This window comes from Eumetopias jubatus, unplaced genomic scaffold, assembly GCF_037043125.1.
Source record: "Eumetopias jubatus isolate StellerSeaLion01/CBP00866 unplaced genomic scaffold, mEumJub1_p1.0 scaffold_15, whole genome shotgun sequence".
NCBI lineage: Eukaryota > Metazoa > Chordata > Mammalia > Carnivora > Otariidae > Eumetopias > Eumetopias jubatus.
Genome location: NW_028274821.1, coordinates 84,594,768 through 84,613,822, shown reverse-complemented (window position 1 = coordinate 84,613,822; position 19,055 = coordinate 84,594,768). Strand labels below are relative to the sequence as shown.

Here is a 19,055-nt window from a genome sequence, read left to right as displayed (position 1 = left end):
ATTCAACCACTCTTTATTTAGTACCTATTTTGCCAGGTCCTGGGTGTCCAATGATAAATCACACATACAGACACCTGCAGAGAGTCCCTGTCTAGTGGGGGAGACATGCATGTAACGATTAATTAACATCTTCCCTGATGAAGACAGACTGCATGGCCAAAAAACACCTTAGCCATCTTGAGCAGGCAGTAGACGTGCCATGGTTCTGCTTGACATGAGACTTTTCTCTTCAGTAGGTCTGTGGAACTAAACGGATTCATGGCATTCAGGGAGCAGTACATGGGGATGTCTGTGCCTCCACACTATCAATACATACCGCACCTTTTTAGCTATTCTGCCCACTCGCCACTCCTGCCCCCACAAGCTCGCAGCCTGGATCCCCAGTCATACAGTCTGATTCACCAGCTGGTGTCAGCCGAGGACCTGGAGCCACTGGGCACACCCATGTTGATTGAAGATGGGTGAGTGCCCCATTTACCCCTTGCAACTTCAAAATGATCCCTGCCCCACACCCACCTTCATCCCTGGCTACTAATACCCTAGGCTTTGGAATGAATCAGGGGGGTATTGAGTAATGACTCAAGCATCAGAGGACAAATCTATTTATCTTTGAAGTCAGCGGTCCCTTGTTTTTCTCTTGAGCATCTTTTTTCAGAGTTGGGGCTGTTTATCAATTCTTATGGAATTGGGATTAAAGGACTTTTGTTTCTGCTTGGGCCTAGGTTAGCCAGGCCCTGAGGTGGTCTGAGTGCTTCTCTGGCTCTGAGCCAGAGATGAGCTCTAATTCTGGGAATAATTATACATCAAGTCCAGACTCATTAACAAGCCATTCAAGGCACTAACTTGTTGTGGACTGTCTGCATCCCTAGCAATGTGCCCATTAGTAGCCTGCTGCCATGTGCACTGTGTGCAGACCTGAGTGGGTGGAAGGAATATTCTTGTCAATCCTCTGTCAGCTCTACTAAGTAGATACTAGTTCAGCCTTTAGGCCCACCAGTTGCTGTACCCATTACTCCTTTGGCCTGAGGCCATAGGCTGTTTGTTATCAGGCTTAGACCCCCTGGGATATATCCTGAGATTTCTTAAGCTAGTCTCCAATATCAGAAGAGGAAATTCAAAGATCTGCTTACAAGAAGGCCACACAAAATCTTTATAAACCTGGGTGTGGGGGTGTGGAGATGAGTCATGCCAAGGGGTCTTGAGAGAAAGAAAACTGGGACCCTGTCTCATCCAGCCCAGAGATGAGAAATGCCCTGTTGCTTCCATTCAGCAGTAGTTTACAGGGGCTGAGCGACTTTAGTTGCTTAAGTCTCACCACCAGGGGGTGCAATGAGAGCAGGAAAATCTTCTGAACATGTTCTCTTCTCTTTCAGCCATATGGCCTCAGGCTCATTTCTGTGCCAGTCCCTGTATTGGGTGGGCACCAGATCCACCCTACAGGAGCTCTCGTTGCCAAAACTAGTGCAGGAGTGATGGAATTTTCTCTAACACATGGAACATTAGTGGACACCAACATTAAAAGTCATGTTCCCTAATAAATTGCACAAATTTCCAAGCCTCCTTTCCTTTCTACAACCTTTTCTCACCAAACCCACCTCTCCAGCCTTGAGCTTGCTGCTGGCCCCAGTCCTGCCCCTTTATCATTAGACTCAGTTGAATGGAGCTGGAGACCCATGATCAAGGACAAGGAACCAACTGCTAGAGACCCTTTTTACTCTTAGGAGTACCCTTTCCCTGTGCCCCCCCATCCTCCCCCTCTGGCCACTGGAAGTGATTTTCCACTGTCCCTACCCCCAGGTATGCTGTGACTCAGGCAGAGCTGTTTGCCCTGCTTTGCCGCCTGGCCGATGAGCTGCTCTTTAGGCAGATTGCCTGGATCAAGAAACTGCCTTTCTTCTGCGAGCTCTCAATCAAGGATTACACGTGCCTCCTGAGCTCTACCTGGCAGGAATTAATCCTGCTGTCCTCCCTCACCGTTTATAGCAAACAGATCTTTGGGGAGCTGGCTGATGTCACTGCCAAGTACTCACCCTCTGATGAAGAACTACACAGGTAAGGGTTGTTGGTTGGGGAGGAAGTCCCAAGCAACCAAACCACCGTCATCCCTGCAAGGTGGGGATGGAGTGCCCCCACTGACCCCCTAGAGGATAGGAATTAAAGCCACACACAGGGCTGGTTTTGAATCCTTAACTCTGCCACTGACTAGCTTTGTAACCATAGTCAAGTCTCTGATTCCAACATTCTGAATTTATAAAATGGGATAATACCTGTACCTCCCCAACAAGGTAGTTGTGAAAAATAAATGATACTGTGCAGCGAGCCTTAGCAGAGTGCTACACTATTATTATTATTATTATTTATCACATCTGGATTACTGAGATAAGAGAATGTATTTGGGCAAAACAAAAACCTAAGCTCTAAACTTCATCTATAAAGTGAGGGGCTCTGAGCTATAGTTTACAATTCAAGAACAAGATCTAGAAGTCACTGTGGTACCTACTATATGCCAGGCACTGGGCTTGATATTTTACATTACTGTCTTATTCTTTTCTCATAGCCTCTAGCATTATAGATGTTGTTATGCCTATTTTATGGATAAGAAAACTGAAGTTCAAAGAGACCTGCCCTTTAATGTTTTGGGTATGAACCCAGAGCCTTGATTTGAACCTATGGCTGCCCAATGTCAAAGTTTAGGCTCTTTGACTGCATCTGAGATGCACTGAGGTGGTAAGAGCATGGGGCTAAGAGACCCAGCTGCTCTCTTCAGTGTTTTCTGGCATAACTTCTCATCCTACTTGGCCAGGATCCTAATCTCCCTGTCTAGCACAGATCTTTCACTCACTTTGTTTTGTTTTTTTTTTTAAGATTTTATTTATTTATTTGACAGAGAGAGATACAGTGAGAGAGGGAACACAAGCAGGGGGAGTGGGAGAGGGAGGAGAAGCAGGCTTCCTGCTGAGCAGGGAGCCCGATGGAGGGCTCCATCCCAGGACCCCGGGATCATGACCTGAGCCGAAGGTAGACGCTTAACCGACTGAGCCACCCAGGCACCCCTCACTCACTTTGAAGACCTAGAGCACATGGTGACAACTCCAAAATCAGGACAAGTGATCTGTTGATACAGCTTTTCTGGCTTATTAATTTATCATGTGAAAAATAAAGCTTAAATCACATTTAAATAGACATTTCAGTAATTCACCTTTATTGAACAGTTTTTAAAAATGGAAGTCATGGGATTCCAGAACACCAAGAAAGAGGGGAGAAGAGGTATCCCCATCAATGAAAACTGGAGGAGATGGGGTATTAGCCCCCACAGTTCTCTACACAGGACCAAAGTACCTCTCCTCTGTCACCCAATTGCCATGGAATAAAGACAGGCTAAGTGTTAGGCTGAGGCTGAAAGTAAAGCTCCAAGACCCTCAGCGTCCCTGTGCACAGCTGATGGAGGGAAGAGTCTGTGTGCTGACACTCTCCCCTGGTTTTCTAATATTTCCTTTTCAGTGATGCTTATTGGCTTCAGAGTTTTGAACCCAGCTGACACTTTGTCCTGTAAACAGAGCTATCTGATTTTGCAGATGACTGAACTCCCTGTTTTGAGCCTCTAATTCATTGTTTCCATCAAATTCCTATCTCCAGCTCCTTCATTCTGGGCCAACTGAGTGTTTGAATTGCAGTCTGCAGGTTTTAATACTGTCAGGGTTTGCAGAGCTGGCCCAATGAGTCTGGCCTCTTTAATCGCCTGGAATCCACCAGTGCAGCCTGGAGCTGTCTACAAAGTCGGCCTATGGGCTCTAGTCCCTATAGAATGATGAGTTTTCCCAGGCCCTCTGCAGGTAGGTCGGGATCATTGGCCATGCAGGGTTCTTTGTGGCTTTGAGCTTCATAAAGCACCCCATCCTGCTGTATCCAGTCCCTTGAGCCCCAAGAGCAAGGCAGAGGCTAGTAAATAAGTGAGGAAATGTTTATTTCTAGGAAGTCTCCTTACTGAGGAGAATGTAGAGCTGCACTGTCCAATATACTAACTGCTAGCCTCAGGTGACTTTTTAAATTTAAGTTAATTAAAATTAAAAATTCAATCCTCATTTGCACTAGCCACATTCTACATGCTCACTAGCCACATGTGCTTAGTGGGTACTGTATTGGACAGTGCAGATATAGAACATCTCCATCATCTCAGAAAGTTCTTTTGAACAATGCTGATTCTAGAACATGTATTAGTTCTGAGGATAAGAAATAGATGTATTGTCAGGACTTACTGCTCCATGCAAGAAGCATATGGAATCCTTCCATGGGTAAAACGAGTTAAACTTCAACACATTAGTTCTGATTCCATGCCCATGTACCTAGGACCCTGTTGTGTGTGTCAGAGGGAGGGGAGTTGGGATTGAGATGGTGCAGACATGGTTTCTGACTCTGAGGTGAGAGCCCCTATTCTTGGCTTAGGGGATTGGGAGACAAATAGAAACAGATAACAATCTATAAATCGGGGAGATACTGGTGGAGATCGAGGGGTATATGAGGGACTGTGTAAGCACAGCCAAGGGAGTAAGTACCTCTACTTGCATAATCAAGTAATGCTTGCCAGAGGATAAGACATTTGAGCTGCATCTTGAAGTGGGTTTTTCTAGGTAGATTATAGAGAAGAGAAGGAAGGCAGGAGATAAAGTCCTAGAAGTTAGAGATCCTAGGTGGTTGGTTTGTGCAGGGAACCCAAAGCAATCCCGTGGATTAGGGTATAGAGAGAATTTATCTGAGAGACAGAAATGAGGGGAGAAATGACTGGAGAAGAAGATAAAAAAAGGCAGATCATGAAGGTATTCAAATGCCAGTCTAGGGGCCACCTGGGCGGCTCAGTCGGTTAAGCACCCGACTCTTGATTTCGGCTCTGGTCATGGTCTCGGGGTCCTGGGATTGAGCCCCACATTGAGCTCCCCACTCAGCGGGGAATCTGCTTGTCTCCCTCTCCCCCTGCTCGCACGCACATGTGCACTCTCTCTCTCTCTAAAGGAAATAAATCTTAAAAAAAAGATTCATTAAATGCCTATCAAAAGAATTTGTGTTATATTATGTAAATACTGAGATGTTTTTATGTGGGGCAATTACATGGTCAGGTGTCATTTTAGAAAGATCCCTGTGGCTGTAAAGCTCAAGATGGATTGGCATGGACGACACTAGAGGATGGTGCTGGGTAGGAGGTTTTTCCATAACCCAGGTGAAAGGAAACAAGGCCTGGACAAGGCAGCAGTGTCTCTGGGAATAGAGAGGGCTGCACAGAGTTATGAGATAATAAGGAGGTATAGTCAGTGGGACTTCAGTGAGGCAGAAGTTGGGGATGCCCAGGCAGGTGAGTGCCAATTCTCTTAGCCACGATAATGGAGCCTGAGAAGAACAGGCTAAGCGATGAGCCACTCTGAGTTTGGTTTGGAGTCTGTTGAGCCTGAGATGCATGAGCCTGAGAGCCCAAGAGGTCAGAGGACAAGGAAGTATGAGAACCTCTGGAATCAGGTACATCAGAGTAAAGCATTCCTTACCCTGCTAAAAACTGGGGTGTGGAGTCTGTAATTGGCCATAGCTCTTTTCTACCTTGCCTGCTCCTGCATTACTCCTACTCCCCCAAAATGCCTTTACTTTTTCACGACTCTTGAGTGCAAGTGAGTTCCTGCTGTCATGAAAAGGCTTTTCCCTGATGATACATGACCACCTCCTTTTCTCTTCTCAAATATTGAATCAAATTTATGGTACCCATTTTCCTTAATCAGGCTGTTATCAGACAGTGAGCTGGGCGAATTTGATTTAAAGCAGATTGTAGCACCAGCCAGTGACTGCTCCTGGCCCTAATCAAGACTCCTTCACTCTCAAGAGAAGATGCCTTGCACTAGATGGGCTTTAATGGGCACTTCTATCTCATGAACACTAGCTCCATTTCTGCCAGATCTCTGGAAAGTTGCCTCCCAGCTTCTCTGCTCACACCCTAGCTGTAAGGTTCAAGAAACAATCTTTTCTTTTTGTTGTGATAACAGGAGTAGTGATGATGATGCCATTAATAATGATAATAGCTAACAATTATAGACTGTTTATTGTGCCAAATTCCATCTCAAGTGCTTTACAAACATTTGGTTAGTCCTCACCACCACCCCAAGCGACTGCACTGATGTTATCCTTGTTCCACAGATGAGGAGCATGAGATTCAGAAAGGTGAAAAAATTCAAAGCTACAAACCTAGAAAGAGATGAAGTTGAGATTATCACCTAGATCTGTTGTGCTCCAAAGCCCCGAATCCTTACTATTACCCTCTACTAAATTATTTAGCCTTCTAAAAAGTTCAACTTTCTGGAATGTGTCCTAGAGTTGCAGTCTTACTTTCAATCTTGGAGTGTTTACATGGATGCTGAGATGACAATTCCTTTAAAGCTGATGACTACTCCTGGGGGTAGGTGCACTTAGCTGAATGAAAAAGAGACAACTGGGCCTCTCAGCCCCCTTAATGGGACATAACTTACATAGTGTCAGCTTCAATTGCTGACTGAATGGTCCAGTGGTTTGGGGGATCCTGGCAGGAATGTTTTCTTTGTCCCAGCATGCTTGTGTAATGGGAACCTCGAAGAAGAATGGGTGTGTTTGTCCAACTCTCTGGTTTTAAATGCTGATAATTTGCAGACAGGGAATACAGGGGCGTTAGAACTGTGGAGTGGGCAGATGTGGAGGAGGCACGGCTGCAGGAGAAAGCAGGCCCATGGAACAGAGAACAATTTGTTTATCAAGGGGTGGGATGCGGGGTGTGGAGGAAAGCTTTGCAGTTGGGCTGTGGAGACTGAGTGGGGGCACTGGGCTGGCTGCCAGCCCCCCCCACCACTGCCAGGGATCCATGATGGTTGCCTGTCCTAGGAAATGTGGGAAAGAAGGTACATGCTGTCCCCAAGAGAAAGGGCAGATTTGAGACATATGCTCACGCCAGGCACTTGGGAGCTCCTTTGTGTCCCTCACATCAAGACTCAGCCAGCAGTAAGTTCACCGCTGCTGGCTGGGGGTCTGGCTGATAACCACACACCTGCAGGTTCTGCAGTGCCAGAGGGAGCACTTGGGGCAAGCGGTTGCTGATTAAGGGAGAGAACGTTATCTTTGTTTGCTACACTGCTCGGCCACAGACAGATGCTGGCATTGCCGCTCTGCCTGCGTCCTCCTTTTTGATGCTGTACCCCATTTCCTCCCCACACCACCCCCCCAGGCAGATACTAGAGGGAATTCTCAGTCAAGACTTTTTTCCTTGCAAGAACAGAAGTAGTCATCAGAGTCCTGTGATGAGGCGTGCTCTTCACTCCCAGGCCCACTGCCTCCTGCATGTCTCAGCATCATGGAGGCACTGTAGCAAACCCTACACCCGACTGAGTTGGGCCCTGGGCTGAGTCGCTGTGGGAACACAGAGCTCCTGAGGTCCCCTGTGGTGGCATGAGGTAGCCTTTCCCAGTTCCCAGTTAAGAACAAGATAGGGAGTAGACAGTGTAGTGCTGAGAAAGTGAGAGGGTTGGAATTAGAAAACTTGGGTTTAAACTTTGGCCCCACCCCACCGCCACTCATTTGCTATGCAGCTTTGGGCTAGGCAAGATGCTCTTCTTTTGCTTCCTCATCCCTAATGTGCAGGTGATCTTACTTATCTCACAGGTTGCCAGGAAGGTAAAATGTGAGAATGCAGTAGGGGCACAGTAAATAACCTCTCTGAGCTTTGTTTCCACATGTGAACGAAGAGGGCTCTAATACCAATTTTGTAGATTTATTGGGAGTATCCTGTGAAATAATATGTGTAGAATATTTAACAAAGTAACTGGCAAGTAGCAAACACTCAACAAAGGATAGAATGGTAGATAAGGTTAGTACAGAAGTTATTCAGTATAAATTTGTCTATCAGCCAGTTTGGGGAAGTATTAATAAAGTTGTAAAAGCCATTGTACCAGGCACAGAAATGGAGTCAGCCCTCATTGTTCAAACAAGCGGATGGAGGAAAGAAGCCCCAGGCCGTGATGGGGCTTTGAAGCAAAGGGGTCAGGCTCTAGCGATGGGTAGCTGCTCCTGTAGCTCCCTCTGGTGCTTGACAAGTGGAGATGCCACAGATGCCTCTGGCCCCCCAATCAGAGCCCGGCTTTCCCCCCAGGAAGAGAAAATGTGCCGCTTGCCCAGAGACTAAGCCTTTGCAAAGCCGTCAGAGTCGACACAGAAGGCAGTCGAGCCCAGACAGCAGTAGTCCGTCCCTAGGTGTTCAGGACCCTACCTGGGTAGGGGCTTCTTGCCTGGCGTAGGGCTGCGGTACTCAGATCTGAACATATCACCAGGAAGTAGTCCCAGAGCTGAGCGTCTTCTCTCCTTGACTGAGCTGCATCTAAGGCCTATCTGGAACTCTCCCTAGTCCACTCCTAGAAGGGCAGAGGCTGAGCCTGACCCCAGCTATTATAAACTCTAGCTTCCCCATTAAGCTTTTTAAAGCCTTCTTGGTTTGGTGGTATCTCCACCTCTGGTATGAGGTATTCCCCACTGTGACCCAGAGTATTAGTCCCCTAACCTGGGGCTCCTTTTTCTGAAACTTGGTCTTTCCCCATGGAGCTTACTTCTAATCCAAAGAAAGGAGCATGGTCCGCATTGAGTCTTAACTGCTACAGTATGATGCTGCACTTAGATATCGGGAAAACCAAGGGCTTGGGAAGTTAGACTAGGTTCCAAGTTCTAGCTCTGCCACCAACCAGCTGTGTGCTTGTGGACCAGTCCCCTCTGCTCTTTGAACTTCAGTTTCTCATCTATACAGTGGTAATGATAATCTCCCATAGCTCATAGAGCTGAGAAAATTAAATGAGAAAGTGCACATAAAGTGCCCAGCACGGAGACTGGCATGGCATGGAGGTTCAGTTAATGTTTCCCTTCCTCCCTAGCTAAAGTCAGGGATGGCAGTAAAATTTCTCATTGTGCATAACCTCAGCCCTGCTGGAAACAGTAAACCTAAAAAATATAATCATCAGCTTTTTCTTCACCATGGCAGAGGCTCAGAGTCACCATGGCAGCTGACATTGATACTGGAGGCTGCATCTCAACAATAGCAGTATCTTAATAATGTCATATTTTTCCACATTTACATTTCATACCGCCTTTGGCCCTTGCTACCCCAAGCAGGTAAGTATTATTATTTTACAAAAGAGAACCTCAAAACTTAGAGAGGTCGAAGGATTTTCCCAAGGTCTTAAAGCTTTCATATGTTGGAGCTGGATTTGAACTTAGATTTGATTGACCCCACCTCACCTTAGAAACAGCGGCTTATATGAGCTGCCTTGCCTCTAGACAAACCATGGATCTACCTGTCCTTCCTAATGATTCTGGATTCCATTTCCCCTAAGCTCAGGCTCTTTTCTATCTTAGATGCCTTAAAGAGCTGTAGGAGACCTCTGTCTCTTCCCTTCTTTAACCTCCACTGGTATTAGAGCCCACTCACACCTCTGTCTGTTCCCCAGATTTAGTGATGAAGGGATGGAGGTGATCGAGCGGCTCATCTACCTGTATCACAAGTTCCATCAGCTAAAGGTCAGCAATGAGGAGTATGCTTGCATGAAAGCAATTAACTTCTTAAATCAAGGTAAGTAGCTGGAGGTGAGAAAAGGGGATTTTTTTTTTTTTTTTTTTTTTTTTTGCTGGAGAGCAATTTCCCTCATGTTACACACACCACCTCCCACCCCTTTGCCTTTAGGACTGTCACACAGAATCTGTCACACCATGTGGGTACCAATCCTAGAAGGCCTGTGCTGTCCTCAGCCTGCTCCTCTATAGCGCAGCGCATGCTTTGGATTTTTTTCTTCAAACCTAAATGCCACAGTCTCTATAACTCATAGAGGAAGGAAGAGGATTCGCTTTGTTTAGTCAGTTTTAATGCATTTAAACACAGACGCCAAGGACAGTACATGCGTCATTTAAAATATGTACCAAGTTTACCAGCGGCTGAAGAAGAGCAGGGTGACTGATGAAACTACTGGAGATAAGACGTCTATGACAGGCTGGCAGTGGTTCTGATGGCCTCTACAGGGCAGAGTGGGGGGTATACAAAAACTCACACAATGTGGGGCGCCTGGGTGGCTCAGTCATTAAACATCTGCCTTCAGCTCAGGGAATGATCCCAGGGTCCTAGGATCGAGCCCCACATCGGGCTCCCAGCTCTGCGGGAAGCCTGCTTCTCCCTCTCCCCCTGCTTGGGTTCCCTCTCTCACTGTGCCTCTCTCTGTCAAATAAATAAATAAAATATTAAAAAAAAAAACACCTCACACAACATGTATCAAACATGGCTTTTAATTAGAAGAGTGCTAGATGTGGTTTATGTGGAGTATTACCTGCAAAGTGGTGCTTGGTAGCTGCTAGGAACTGGAGTGTGGAGAATTTATATTCTCTTTTTTCCAAAGTAGCATATGAGTGCTCTGTTCTCATGGTGGAACTGGGCTGTTTTGCTTCCTGTGACATTGAAATTGCTCTGTTACTGTATTCAGTTTCCTAGTCCAGAGACTTCTGAGCCCCTCCTCTTTGAGTACTCTCCCTGCTGCTTCTCCACTATTCATTCATTTATCTTCTCCATTCATTTATCTGCTGTTCCATGTACCTCCCCTAGATCAGGCACTGTATTGAACATTAAAGACATTAAATAAAATAGATCCCAGGTCCCTGGCTTCAAGATGTACACACTCTAATGGCACTTGACACATTACTTGAACCTCAGATTGGGGGGGATCAGCAGCAGCTACTTGGAGGAGAAATCTGAGCTGGGCCTCAAAGGTTGGGTAAGATTTATATAGAGAATATTTATATCCTATTTTATATATAAATTATATAGATAAGTTATATTTATATTTTATGTATAAAAAGGAGTTGGTATGTGCATGTATATATACACACATACATATACATTATATATAAATAAATGAGAGAGAGAGAAATCTATATAGAAAAAGCTAGAGTGACAGCCCAGGTAGAATAGTATGAGCAGAAGCACATAGGAGACCATGTGTGAGTATGTGTAGGTATCGGCAAGCTTTCTGATTGGCTCCAGCAAAGGGCCAGTTTAAAGATATTGTGAAGGATATATTGTGAAAGTTAGATTACTCAGTCAGTTGTTCAACATCAACTGGTGCCTGTTTTGTGTCAAGCCCTGTGCTGGGAGCTGTGTAGGAAGTTGAGAAAGATACAGCCTAACGCTCAAGTGTCTCAGTCTAGTGACTATCCTTTATAATATTTCTCCTTCTTTATCTGATTTCTCTTCCCTTATCCAGAGTTTTCTTCCCCCATGATAGAAAGAGAAAAGATCTCCTGTTGTGACAGTGTTGTATAACTTTTAATCAAAAGATGCACATATTCAAGGAGCTGGTGTTTCTTCCACAGTAGAAAGCCCCTCCTTTTCCTGTGTGTTTTTTTCACAGATATCAGGGGTCTGACCAGTGCCTCACAGCTGGAACAGTTGAACAAGCGATATTGGTACATTTGTCAGGATTTCACTGAATATAAATATACACATCAGCCAAACCGCTTTCCTGACCTCATGATGTGCTTACCTGAGATTCGCTATATTGCAGGTAACATTCTTGGTGCTGGGCTTCCAAACCTTCCTTGCTTCTCTTAGCTTGTGAAAGAAATGAGACAAGTAGTGTTTTCAAGATGCTCATTCCAGGCTCATAACCAACTGCATAAAAGAACTATGACCATTGCCCTCAGAAAAATTATATTATAATGAGAAGTTTGTGTTTTCTTTGTAGGGAAGAGAGTCTAACATTTCCTGAGTGCCTATCATGTGCAAGGTGCTTTGTGGCCTTATGTTGTTTAATCTCAGAACAAACTCTGCAAGGCTGGTTGTTGGTGATATTTATGGTCCTTCTATGGATGGGGAAACAGGCTCAGAGTTTCTCAAATTAACTTCATTTCCTGAATATATACTAAATATATACTTTAAAAGGGTATATTTTATGCTATGTGAATTAATTATATCTCCATTTTTAAAATTAACTTCATTTCATAGAATTTCTTAGAGATTTTTGGAAATCATTCATTTAAAGCAATATCTTTAAAATAATTCGCAAGAATCCTGCCTTTGCAAAGGAAGTTTTGTTGTTACTGCTTTGTAGTCTTGACCCCCTTCTGAGCTTCTTGACATTTAAATAGGTCCGTTCCAATATGAAATCCTGGGTTTTGTTTTTACTGTTGTTTTAGTTCTTCTGGTAAAGATTCTTGTATATAGTAATCCAGCACACCCTGAGGGAAAACTCAGAAATGTGACCTCTAAGATAAAACTGTTTCTGTCAAATTTAGCCGCCCAATTTCGAAGGAAAAAATTTTCAGTCTGATGAAGGAATTTTTTTTCTACTTTTTAGACCTAGATAGTCTAGCTGATCTGAACTGGACCTAAAATATTGGAATTTTAGGGGTGCTTTGATAGTTTATGGCTCAGCATTTCCAAATCTATGTTTTACGGAATAAGATATTAATCAGATGCTCTCTGAAATAAAGGGAAGTCAGTAGTTAATACCCCACTCTCCCCCGGCGCCCCCACAGAGCTGGATTCTCAACTCTGGCAACATTTGAATCACCTGGGAAGCTTTTAAAAAATATCTGTGCTTGGATTGCACCTGCAGAGATTCTGATTTAATTGGTAGGGAGTGGGGCCTGGGCATCAGTATTTTTTTAAAACTCGCTAGATGACTCTAAGGTACTGGCAGGGAGAAGGACAGCTTCAGATATTTACAAAGGATATTAGCACACTGAATGCTCCAAGAAACCTTCCAGTAAAGAAACCTGTATACCTTTCTTAACCCCAAATTTCTCAAATTTATTTGCCCCTGTGACCAGCCCCCTCCTTTTTTTCCCAGTACTTTTATTAATCCATTATACTATTCTAAAGAACAGAATGCTAGAGAATCTACCAGGGGGAAAAAAATAGGATATGTTTCTCAGGGTATTTTAGCTCTAAGAGAACATCTAGGAATACCTTTCAGCTCAAGTTTCCTCATCTATAAGATGGAGATAACAAGTAATATCTATTACATGGAAATACTGTGAGAATTAGATAATGCATTTAAACAGTTAGCACAGAGTAAGTAGATGATAGCAATAATTATAACCTGAATCATTACTGGACTCTCTAGGGTACCAAAATGGGTCTGGGTATCAGGATGTTAGCATAGTTTGTCTGATACTCCTGTCTTTGTGATACTCCTGGCACTTTCTCACTCCAGTCCCTCAAAAAGGCAACATTCTCCCTTCCCCAGCCTAAGGAGGCAGACACACCTGGAGTTAAGAAAGGTATACAGGTTTCTTCATTGGAAGCTTCCAGTAAAGCCACCACTAACTCTTCTTTTCCTGCCTTGTTACCAGGAAAGATGGTGAATGTACCCCTGGAGCAGCTGCCCCTCCTCTTTAAGGTGGTACTTCATTCCTGCAAGACAAGTGTGGGCAAGGAATGACCTGTTCCCAGCGCCCCTCCTCAGGCCAACCACAGCGCCTTGGGTGGGCAGGACAGGCTCCAGAAGAAAGAGCCAGAGAGACCAAGATGGAGGCTGTGGAGCAGTGTTTCCAGTTGCCTCCATAGCAAGAAGAGTTTTTGTTTGTTTGTCTGTTTTTTTAACCTCATTTTTCTATATATTTATTTCACGACAGAGTTGAATGTATGGCCTTCAACATGATGCACATGCTTTTGTGTGAATGCAGCCGATGCATTTCCTTGCAGTTTACAGAATGTGAAGATGTTTAATGTTATAGTGTTGTCATTGTTTAGAGATAGTTCTTTTGTATTTTGAGGGAGAGGGTGGGATGGGGCTGAGATGAATATTTCCATAATGTTGACAAAGACGACTACCTCAGTGGAAAGGGAGGGGTGTGACCATCCCTACTTTTTCCACATGTTCTCAGCAGACTCCTACATTAGTCTGTCAGAGAGCAAACTGCCTTTTTCTAGCCACAGAATTGCCAGGTAAAAGTAAAAGAGCACACCATAAAGGGGCAAAGTGGTATTGGGAGGTTTATTAAGCAAAGTGGGTGAGACATTGGAAACAGGGCAGGAGATGAGGATTTAGCCATCTCTTTTCTTTGGAAAGCATGATAGTTGAGGGAGTAGGGTACAGTGACCAAATCTATGTTAGATGTCCTCCCTCCAAACAACTCTTCAGGGAGAAGGGTTTCTGTTCTCACACCATGCTGTGGGCTCCCCCCACCCCCACCGTCCAAACCACCACTATTAGTTTCTGCCACTGTCAACTTTTTATCCACACATGGTCCTGGCAGTAAGTTAATTCTTGGGACTTGTCTACCAGCTCCCTTGGGGCTCGCAGCTACCTAGTGTCTACCTGGATCTACCAGGGTCTACTTTCCTGAGACTCCTTGCCTCTCTCCTATAAATTTTACTTCCTGTTGGCCCTTTGAAAAAAACAACTGAACAAAATGTCATGCTCTGAATCCTGGTGCCCACTACTGATTTATTCTCCTTTCACCTTGCTTTTTTCAAAGGTTAGTGGGACAAAGGCCAGACTGCTAAAAGAACAAACAATCTTCCTTTCCCTGTTCCTCCCCTCACCCCATCCCATCTCATTCTCAGGACTGAATCCAAAATCTGCAGTCTTTTATACAGTGGGAAGGACCATTCACCCATCAGCTAAACAGAAGTTTTGCCCCTTCATTCTCCTCCCAAGTTCTCCTAATCTCTCCAAAATGAGACCAGGTTTCCTTAGAACAGAAAGCCCAAGTACCGGAGTGGCCCACCTGCCCGTTAGATTATCAGTGGCCTGGCTGACCAAGGCCTGGAGGGCTGGAGTCCAAAGCACCTGGAAGGGGAGGGGGGCCTGAAACTACCTCATGTTCCTAAGGGCCTGGCTGCCCCCCTCTGCAGATACAGCCTGGACCTCCTATTCTTTCACTACCTACCCTACCGAGTTCTGGGAAGTATTCCTTACCCTCTTGGCTTTGGCCAGTGGCCACACCATGTCTATCTTAGAACTCTTTCAGGTGCTTTTCCTTTCTCTGCCTTACTATAGCAATTTTCCCTGCCCATACCCAGGTACCTCCCACAGCCAGTGCAGCAGACGGACCACTTTAGCTGGGTGCCTCCCTGGGTGGACTTGAGGGGCCTACAGCATTTTGTTTTGCCTGTTTAGTCAAAGGCCGTTTGCTCTCTTCCAACCCAGCCTAGCAAATTTACCTAGTGGGCCACCACATTGTGTGCATACCAGGTAGTCTGTGTCGGATTATAATTTTTTCTTTGCAGTGAAATGTTACGGGTACCAGCAGAGTGATGACTTTGTCCCTTGATGGGTCTAAAACTCAGAGCATTACTCCTTAATGCCATTTCCCCAGCTGCTCTGAGAAAGAAAAAAGAGACACGTTCCTCAGGAAAAGCTCCAACCAGAATGTTTTTCACATGTTGATGGGAAGATTTTTGTGTGTGTATCTGTTTATTTCTAAGTTCACAATATTTTTGTTTCCCTGAATTTTTATTTAACCAACTAGATCACATTCTTTGGCTACAGGTCAGACTCCGAGCGGCTTTCCTCAAGATAGGGGAGGAGACATATATCAGAGTCCCCTTCTCCAAGACTGCTCCTGTGTGCAGTATCTTTCTTTGCTTAGACCTCCATCTCTCAGATTATTATTATTTTTTGAAATTGCTTTTCTCTTAAATTAAGCATTTTCCTGGTTGTGTTGGGTATCAAAGGAAATTGTTCTCTGACAAGACAAGAACACGTCTCTCCAATAATGCAGCATTAAACAGAGTAAGTTGTTAATTTGTGGAGTGGGGGAAAGGTTCTGCAAGTTGCCATTGTACAAATCCATTTTTACAAATGTTTGCAGCAGATTCCACAGAACAAAGAGCCCATTCTTTGCCAAGAGCCCTGCAGAATCTCTGAGCCAAGTGGCCGTGTGTTCCAAGCCGGAGCCTGACCTGTGGACAGCCTTTAATGTCTTCTGCACCCAGTCCTTTTATGACGTGGGCTTTTTTTAAACAGGGTAAAGTGAATGTGTTGCATTGCGAACTCAGGTATTATGAGGAGAAGGTAGGAGTGTAGCTAGCAGCGTGGAGACATTAGGTCAGCCACTAGATGTATTTGTGAATTTGGTTTGAGGGACACACAGAAAGGTTGGAGGGGGAGGTTTGATGTGTTTGTTTTTTGCCTTTCTTCCCATAATGTTTGGTTAACAGGTAGCCTTTTTGCTAGTGGAAGAAGAAAAAAGTTGTGCATATTGTCTCTAATTCCCCTCTCTTCTGTCCTCTCTCTGATCCCCTGCTACCAACAGTGCTCACTTTGAGTGAGAGTTTTTCCACCATAAAAATATAACCCTGAAAGCTGTGTGGTAAAGGAGAATCCTACCTCCTTGCACTGCATTGAAACACACAGGCTTTTCCTTTCCTTTCCCTTTAAATGTTTTCTTGACCCAAGACAAAAGTTTGGAATCTTGGAACTTCACCTACAACTTATGCTCTCTGGCTCCTTTGTAGAATTTTGGAGTCTTTCACAAGGTTCGGTGGCCTTGCCCTTAGTCTGAAGAAACTCCCCAGAACCTGTCTCAAAGCACTCCACCTGGCTCAGAGGACACCCAGCCCCATGCTTAACACATAATTGAGGTGGGAGAACCTCCAGGGATAGAAGGCAGCATGCGGGAACCTCCTTGTCTTGTTCCCCAGAAGCAGAGGATGGATAGAGGGAATCTAAGGGTCTCCGCAGCGTTGCTGACAGTCACCTGCTCCACATTGACCTGCCTCTCACCTGCCACCCCTTTTCAGGGATGTGACTACCTGCCATGGCCAATATGTTACCAGGTCCTTAAAACCCTGGGCTCTCTGAGCTGCCTTGCTCTGCGCCCCATTTCCTACCTTTGTTTGCTCTTGATTTCCTGGGGGAATGGGACAGATGGAGACAGATGGACAAACCCAGCATGGGCAACATCTAAGCCATGCCCAAGGTTGGCCAAAGTAAGGGGACCCTGGCCTCCCAGGAGGGCAGGAAGTTCAGCAGTGGTTCCAAGTCTTTAGCTCTGGGCCCCTGGTCTATGTCTTTTTCCTTGTTGCTTTTTAAAATTTTGCAATTATTTTCAGAAATCCAGTCTTTTAGATTCAGCTCTTTTATTAAACTTTAAATTTTTCTTTGATTTTTTTAAACAAATAAACTAAACAAAAACACCACTGCTCTTACTTTCCCCAGTTTGATCCGTGAGAATCCCCTACACTCCCCTCTGCCTTTGCAGTTGATCATTCCTCCCTTTTTTCTCAGCTCGAAGCATCTATGGCCAGTGTCTGTGAAATGATGTTTTATCTGTGTCTCAGGATGAGAAACGGCAATCATTCCACCAGGTGCTGGAAACTGATTAGCCTCGAGGCAAGGGTTTCTAGGGCCACAGCTCAGGGATGTGTATTTAATTACAGGGTCCCCAGAAACCCCTCTCTTGGCTGCCACAAACAGCAGCTTCTTTTCTGGGCTTGAGAACCGGACCTGGACTGTTCCTCAGAGGCAGGAGCCCCAGAGAACATGCGGAGTCGGGGAGCATGCTGGGGCTCCCTTCTTGGCTAGACCTGGGCTACCTTGAAACTTGAAGACTTCTGGCTATCCTGCGACATGAGCCACAGTGGCCCTGCCTCTACCAGCTCATAAAATGCCTGGTCGCCCTGCCCACTCCAGTGCCCATCTGGCCTCCCTCTTCTGGGCCTGCAGCCCTAAATGGAGCACAGCCTGCTCAGGAGTCTGTTGCGGGCTCGAGGGGAAGGTGTGCGTTAGGCCAGAGCTTGCTCCACGCCCAAGAAAAAAGTCGTGTTACTGGTGAAGGCTAGTCTTCCAAATCCTGGACCTAGCCCTGCCAGCCAAAGGATCATTTTTGCCCTTTGGTGACCACTTTTGTTTTTCTTTCTCTGAAATGTCTTACAATAGGTAATAATGTTGTTTGACTCAAATTTCCATGAAAAAAATAAACTACCTCTTGAGTGACATCCTGATCGATTCCTCTCTGAGGAATCCTGTGGGAAAAGAAAACTTTAGCTCCTGCTCTGTTTACATGTTTCTGTCGGGAAAGAAACTCTGCCTGCCCTGGGGTGTTGGTGTTTTTGTCTGTGTTGCCATCCCAGGCTTGCGATAGGGCCTCGTGGCTGCATTGTGATGTCTGGGCCATGTCTGGGGAGTCCCAGCCACCTGCCCAGCCAGGGACTAGCCACCCCCTTGAAGAGGCCACCATTTCTTTCCTGTGAGCCAAGGCACAGGGAGCACCACCTCTCACAACCCCACCTTCAGGGGCTGCGGTGGCACATGCATCAGTGAGCATATCCTTGGGCTACCTACGCTAGGCCCGCTTGCACCCACAGTCCAGTGTAGGAATCGTGTAAATGGGATGTCTCTGAGCCCTTGTCCCCAAAGGGCCAGCCAAGGGCTGCCCGCCAGCCTAGCTCCATCAACCCTGCATGACCAAATGATAGTTGGTGGGCTCTGCAGGCTGCCCAGGCCCTCGGCTACCTCGCACCCTGCCAGCCGGCAAGGGATGGGCCCTTTGCTGTGAATTGACTACCTGTGGAAATGTGACCAAGTAGTGTGAAATGCATGTTTAGCGAATGTTAGGTACTGTATTTGAACCAATAAATGTGAATCCTTCTGCACATGTCCTCTGTCTGTGAAGCTTGTCTGGGGTTCTAGGGAGGGACAATGAGGTGTCCTAAGGAGCTGACTGGTGTCTCCAGACCTGTTGGTCCTGCTTATAGCTAACAGCCACTCCGTTCCTATTGCTGAGGGTCTGACAGAGGGCTCTCTCTCAGGGCTGCTTGAATCAGTGAACCAGGACTGAATAAGGTGTCTGCTCTGTGTGCCAGGTACTGTGTTGGGACTTTTCACAAACCTGAACCTCCTTGAATTTCAAAGATTATTACCTCTATTTTTTGAAGTGAGGTGAAGCGACTCATTCAAGGTCTCCCAGTTAGAAAAGTTGCACAACTAGAGGAACTTAGTCTGGTGGGGGAGGCAAACACAGACCTTTTTGGTACAGTGGGACTGAGCTGTCATTAAGGACATGAGGTTGTAAGGATCTAG

At 45.5% G+C, this 19,055-nt stretch overlaps 1 protein-coding gene across 2 annotated transcripts in view; it reads left to right on the top strand.

Moving 5' to 3' along the window:
* NR6A1 (nuclear receptor subfamily 6 group A member 1) overlaps positions 1-18,618 on the top strand; it is a 224,038-nt gene extending 205,420 nt beyond the window's left edge. The window contains exons 6-10 of one of the 2 annotated variants that reach the window (XM_088018919.1): positions 237-461; positions 1,798-2,052; positions 9,489-9,610; positions 11,433-11,585; positions 13,378-18,618. In XM_088018919.1, coding sequence (XP_087875045.1) covers positions 237-461; positions 1,798-2,052; positions 9,489-9,610; positions 11,433-11,585; positions 13,378-13,466 — 844 coding nt within the window. In that variant the 3' untranslated portion in view covers positions 13,467-18,618. Of the gene's footprint in view, positions 1-233; positions 462-1,797; positions 2,053-9,488; positions 9,611-11,432; positions 11,586-13,377 lie in introns of both variants that reach the window. The other variant, XM_088018918.1, reaches the window with a different exon arrangement.
* The last annotated feature ends 437 nt before the right edge of the window (positions 18,619-19,055 follow it).